Source organism: Nilaparvata lugens, chromosome 5 (assembly GCF_014356525.2).
Source record: "Nilaparvata lugens isolate BPH chromosome 5, ASM1435652v1, whole genome shotgun sequence".
Classification (NCBI taxonomy): Eukaryota; Metazoa; Arthropoda; class Insecta; order Hemiptera; family Delphacidae; genus Nilaparvata; species Nilaparvata lugens.
In genome coordinates, this window is record NC_052508.1 from 73,446,549 (window position 1) to 73,452,763 (window position 6,215).

Here is a 6,215-nt window from a genome sequence, read left to right on the forward strand (position 1 = left end):
CCTCATTATCTTAAAATGTGCTATTTTGGCTTTTTTCAGAGCGTGATTTTATATGGCCTCCCCCTCTGGGGTGGAGCCACAGATGTCGCCCGAGTCCTTCATCTCCAGAAGAGGGTCCTGAGGATTATTTGTGGGGATGGTAGATTAGCCCACTGTCACCCGCTCTTTATCAAAGAGAGGATCCTCACCGTCTTCTCCCTCTATGTTCTTCATACCCTTTGCAGAACACATGCAAACGTGGGGTTGCTCGTGACCCGAAAGAGCTTCCACCCATATGAGACTGGGGGTAGACTCAGGCTGGATTTACCCTACCAGAGGCTGAGCAGAACTCGGACTGGTCTGGCTCATATGTCTATCAGCCTCTATAATAGGCTGCCTCTGTTGGCCAGGGATCTGCCTGCTGTGTGGTTTCGAGGGGCTCTGAGAAGCCTGCTGACGGATCACCCTCTGTACTCACTCCGTGAGTTCTTTATGTTGGAGAGCAGTGTGGTGAGTGCCTATTTTCTTAATTGATTTCTGCCTCCGGGCAGTTTTTTTTTTTACTTTTTTGACGTGTCCCAGTGGGCTTCACTTTAGTGATCCCTTTTATAGACCTATTTAAATAAATACTAAATAGATAATTGATTCACAAAATATTTCATCTTAATTATGAAATTATTGAAAACTATAATTTCTTGCTTGATAAGATATAATTGATTATTTTAAACGAAGATGAACAATTAATATTACATTAATAAACCTGTATCAGCTAACGTTGGAAAAGCATTGTCTATTTTTATAGACAGTGAGGATCGGCGACGTTGCTCTCCTATTTTTCTCGACTGCCACACAGAGAAGAGGATAAAGAGAAGAGAATGTTCTCCTACTTTGTGACTGCCATTATTACATGGACCTCACTATAGACCATATTTTGTATGCAATCGACGAGAGTGAAGCGCTGGTTCGTAGGTTAGAGGTTTGGTAACGGGTTATTCATAATTCATTTAGAGGTTACTTAATATTATAGGGGTCAGAATTATTTAATAATTTCACGACTTAGAATCAGGAATATTGTCATTGTATATATTTGAATTAACGCCCACTACACTGGAGTGCTAAGCACTAAAGACTTGCCCAAATTTTGATTTTTAGCTTATCGGTTCAAGGTCTGAAACTGTGTTTGTGTGTGTTGGCCGTTTATTTGACAGATCGCAAAATTTGTTATTGGAACTTTAGAAGACCTAAAAATATTGGTAATATTTTGTAAAGTAGGTAAAAACGTTGTTTGTTTCTGTTATGTTAATCTAGTTATCTCTTTGAAAACAAAATTCGTCAAGCAATTTAGTCTTTTCACAAGCATAAGAAAGTATAGCAAGCTTTCAACTACTATTAATTATTAATGTATTATAGATTTTAGGTTAAGCCAAAATCAGTTTTCAATAGGCCATATTAATTGTTAAAATTTGTCTATATAAATAAAATAAAACTAAATAAATCAAATAAAGACTCTAGGTTCTTAGTTCTGTCGTCTATTTCACTAGTAAAATTCATCTGATATTTTTAATACCGTCTAAATACTGAGTGTCCTGTTATAGGTACTTTGTTTTTACCAAATAAATATATTATATTTCTAATAATAAATTATCTTATTCCCTCTATGCTTTCAGTATTGGTACAGTAACTGGTTTTTCAAAACAAAAAATCATATGGATGGATGTAAGGATTTTAAATGTGAATCTTGTGATAAAACATTTCCTCGCAAAAATAGTTTGGAGCGCCACAGAAAAAAAGTAAAATGTAGTAGGTCTACAGAATCCTTCATGGAATATTTATTTGATTCTATGGAAGGTAAGTCAATTGAAATAATCAATAATTTAATTTTAGTTCATTTAAATTGTATGTAATCTTTATACTGGACTCTGTATTCAAGCTATTCATACTTTGTTCTCTTTATTTAACCTATTCATACCAGTACTTAGTTCTCTGTATTGAAGCTATTCATACTTCTTAATATATTTAATTTGCATTGAACTCTGTTAACATTGACGTCAAATAGAACATTTTCAAATACAGCAATTGGTTCATGTGAACAAGAGATTCATAAGTTAGACTTTGTTAGATTAGTGTAGGCTTTGAAATGAATTTATAGACTTCAATCACACTAATAATAATAATCTTATGGCTTTCGTGGGGAGTCCCTAACAGAAGTTCTTTCTTCAATACTATAATTTAAGCAGATCATAGGAGAATGTAGGTGGTTAAGCTATGATAATTACTGAGATATAAAACTCAAAAAGGGTTGCAAGAATGGTGCACAAGTAAACAGCTGTTCTTAAATCGAGATGTGACAAATATAGTAGAATTTTACAATTGTAAGAAGCCTGACAAATCGCCACTGCTTAGACTGGACAACAGCAGTATTATTTCAGTAAGCAAATCTACGAAATATCTTGGAACCACTATAAATAGTAACCTCTGATATTACTAGCACATTGTAAATGTTTTATCAAGACTGACATCAGTGATTCGCAGGCTTTTGCCCATTAAAGACAGGGACGTTTTGATGAAGGTCTACTATAAATGTTTTAGCAGCATATAAGGCTCAACTTACACTACCTCGACTCAAATCGTACGACTCCAGTCGAGGATACTCCAGTCTCTCGACCTTACGACTGTCTTGCTCATTGTCACTACTTCAGTTCTAAGCTACTCCATTTCTAACCTCACATATTAAAAATATAAGATCTAATTCGTCACTACTTAGCATGTAACAAATTTTGTGAATATTATTGTCTTCTCTAATTCTTCTTAACCTACTCTAGAACATGGTACGCCATAGTGGAGTAGGTTAATTTCCACACAGAAAAAACTAAACAAGTAGAGGACACATAAGATTTTTTTGTAACTAACTATTGTATGTTTGTAATTTATCTAATATTTTGTGTAATTGATGTTGTAGTTTTAGTTTTTTTGGGAAATAAACATTTATTTATTATTGTCTTATCTAAAATTATAAAACATTACTCTCATCAAACATAACCTCACTTTTATTAAAAATGTACGGTACTACCATAGAGAAACAATAGCGTAAGTAGATATCCCATGTTTAGGGCGTTTATGTCGCAGCTTTTACTGTTATCTCAAGCCGATTACTGTTATTTATTGTCGAATTTTACTGTTTTGTTGGGGTGAGAGTGTATGAAAGGCACAATATGAGAGACTACCAGTGTCACACAGTTTCACGGGAAAGAATTACATGAACTATCGGCTTGAGATAAAAGTAAAAGTTGCGACATTAACGCCCTATACCATGGGATATCTACTTATGCTATTGTTTCTCCATGGTACTAAGCACTCAAGTGGAGGCCTTATGAGCTACTGCATAACAATGTGGGGTGGAAGCGCATTGGCTAACAGAATTTTTCTATTACAGAAGCATATTGACTTGTGCGTTCGATTTGTAAAGCATCATAATATATATAGCACATTGTAGACCGCTGTTTCTACAACTAAGTATTTTGATCGTACCAGCGATGTTTATCCTGGAGACAGCCATGATGGTGAAGAGGAAACACGAAATGTTTGCAATAATAACTTTAGGGTAACCGTCCATTGAAACCGTATTCAGCCGATCCGTTTGGCCGTTGCATTGGACGAATCTGCCGGCCGTTAATTCGTCCGAATATGGTTGTCCATTGGAACCGTTTACGTCAGTCTAGTTCAGTAGTAGGCTGGTTGCAAATTATTGAATTAACTATTTTCATAGCCACCAAAATTTTTCATAAATAATGATTATATTGAGATTTTGAAAACTGAATAAACAAAATAATATCCACTAAATTAGTTATTCATTATAATAATCTTATCTTCAGATCCCATTTTTTCAGCAATCTTTGTCCACAGATTCCTTTGAGCATCACGACGATGATATCTTTTGTCTCGCATATCCCACAATGGAACATGCTCTTGAACAAAACTTATCAACTTTTCATTGTCCTTAGTTACAACTTTATAAAACAGAAGAACTTGAAAAAACAAAAATAGACAAGACTGTGAAACAATTTTGAGGTTAGGATGATGTTGTCTCAGCTCGACTTCGGCCGGAGAGAGCCAGAAAATCCCATTCAATTCGAATCGAAAACTTGTTCGGCCGGAGACGGCCATGCACGGCCGTGTGAGCCTGTTGCAATGGACGTCAATTTCTTTGTTGGGGGATCGTTCGGACGAGTTCGGTAGTTTTCGGCCGATGCTAGTTCAGACGAAATCAGTTCCAGTGGACGGCCCACCTTAATCCATATAACACCCGATAGACACGAATGATCCATGTAGCGTAGGTGACATCAACTTTAGCCAGGAATGGGCCTGAATTCTTGAGCACCAAAATATTCAACCAAGTTCCAGCTACCATACGACACATAGAAGGACAGCACAAATTAATGAAAACCCTGAAAAGCTACCTGATAACCAGGCCATTCTACTCTGTGGAGGAATTTCTGCAGAATGACGACCACGACGCGACCGCGTTTCCAGTGGGATAAAAACAAGTATCAAGTAAATGTGCTCAAGACTGTTATACATCAGTTGAAACCAACAGCTGAACGTGCCCATTCAAAATAAACAAAACAATTGCATTAGGCTTCATACAGTGACTTATATATAGAGTGACACAGAATAACGGGAATTTTTAAAAACGCCATAAAACATTAGTGGGAAGGGCAAAAATGATTATATTTAAACTAATGTAAAGTTCAAGACTTGCCATTTGAGAATTATTAGTAACATCGATCACTTTTTGACAATTACTTCTATAAGATGGCTTCCTCCTGAACGAATACACTCTTGAAATCTTTGTTGACGATTCCTCATTGATCGCTGCAACATCTGCGTTACCTGGTCCCATGATCTGTCCACCTGCAATTTTCTGTTTGTGGAGCTATCTCGAATCAAACGTTTTCACAACTTGACCAATAACTGTGGTTCAATCATAAAAGACAATTCAAGATAAAATTAACAATATTTATTTATTTGTTTATCATTTACAATCAACTTGAGGACAAAGAAACAGACTACAGTCCAAAACTTCTTTTCATCCCAATTTCCTAAAATAAATCGTCCAAATAAAGGCTACGTGCGACTTTTCAATTGAAACAAAATACAAACACTTAATTAACAAATACAAACAATTAATTTTGAATTTAGAAAAATTAAGATCCGAATTGATAACAAAATATATTCTACTTAGCACTCAAAACTGTAAAATGAATATTAATTTGAAATATTTTGTTCCGAAAATTAAAACAATCTTCTCCACTAGAAGCACAGCTGAAATGTTTCAGCAATCGTTCAGGAATCTCAACACAGATATCAAGAGTGTATTCCTGCAGGAGGAAGCCATCTTGAAGAAGTGATTGTGAAAAATGTGATAGATGTTATTAATAATTCTCAAATGGCAAATCTTGAACTTTACATTAGTCTGAATAAAATATTTTTTGTCCTTCCCACTCAAGTTTCAAGGTGTTTTCAAATGTTTCCGTTATTTGTTTAAATGTCGCATAATATTCCATTAGAATTGTTTATTCAGACTAATAATTGTTCATCATATTATTCTTCTATTTCAGAATTTTTGGAATGGAAATCAAAGATGGAACTGGAAACACATTCTAGCTACTTCAGAAGGGCAGGAGTGATTAGTACTTCGGGAACTAAGCACCTCTATTATCATTGCTCACGAACTGGAAGATATAAACCTGTAGAAGTGAGACAACGAAAGCTGAAATCACAAGGCACTGCAAAACTAGAAACTAAGTGTCCATCAAGGCTAGTAGTGAGAGAAGGTGATCAAATTTATGTGAAATTTTTCGACAAACATGAAGGTCACGGAACCGATTTGAAGCATATTCGTCTACCACTTTCTATCAGAGAATACGTAGTAGGTAAGTTATCCACTGCCACTTTGTGGCACCCAAGTATACTATAGTGAGGTCCTCGTTATAATGGCAGTATTTGATTAATTGACCGAGCGAAGTGAGGTCTAAGATTCAAGTCGACGGTTTGACATTTCTCTTAATGTTTATATGTTGCGCATTCACGGCGAAACGATAGATTTTCATGAAATTTGACAGGTATGTTCCTTTTTTAATTCCGCATCGACGTATATACAAGTTTTTGAAAATCTTGCATTTCAAGGATAATATAAAAGGAAAAAGGAGCCTCCTTCATACGCCAAGATTAGATTA

General features: G+C 35.5%; 1 protein-coding gene across 3 annotated transcripts; it reads left to right on the top strand.

Annotated features, from left to right (window-relative positions):
* LOC120351517 lies at window positions 1-5,975 on the top strand. 3 transcript variants are annotated; one of them, XM_039429258.1, is made up of 3 exons: window positions 1-489; window positions 1,647-1,827; window positions 5,598-5,975. In XM_039429258.1, exons 1-3 carry the CDS (start codon window positions 16-18, stop codon window positions 5,954-5,956), a joined length of 1,014 nt encoding a protein of 337 aa, XP_039285192.1. In that variant the 5' UTR covers window positions 1-15; the 3' UTR covers window positions 5,957-5,975. The 3 variants fall into 3 exon arrangements, 1 of the variants encoding a protein (XP_039285192.1); XR_005571440.1 differs by lacking the exon at window positions 1-489 and adding an exon at window positions 1,090-1,247 and having other exon boundaries at window positions 5,598-5,614; XR_005571441.1 differs by lacking the exon at window positions 1-489 and adding an exon at window positions 1,103-1,251 and having other exon boundaries at window positions 5,598-5,614.
* Window positions 5,976-6,215: the final 240 nt, after the last annotated feature.

What these genes read in the sequence shown, in the direction of transcription:
- LOC120351517 (XM_039429258.1), top strand. Translation starts at nt 16, where the DNA reads ATGTGCTATTTTGGCTTTTTTCAGAGCGTGATTTTATATGGCCTCCCC. An exon ending in TTATGTTGGAGAGCAGTGTG is followed by an intron (nt 490 to 1,646) that starts GTGAGTGCCTAT and finishes CTATGCTTTCAG; the next exon opens with TATTGGTACAGTAACTGGTT. An exon ending in TTTATTTGATTCTATGGAAG is followed by an intron (nt 1,828 to 5,597) that starts GTAAGTCAATTG and finishes CTTCTATTTCAG; the next exon opens with AATTTTTGGAATGGAAATCA.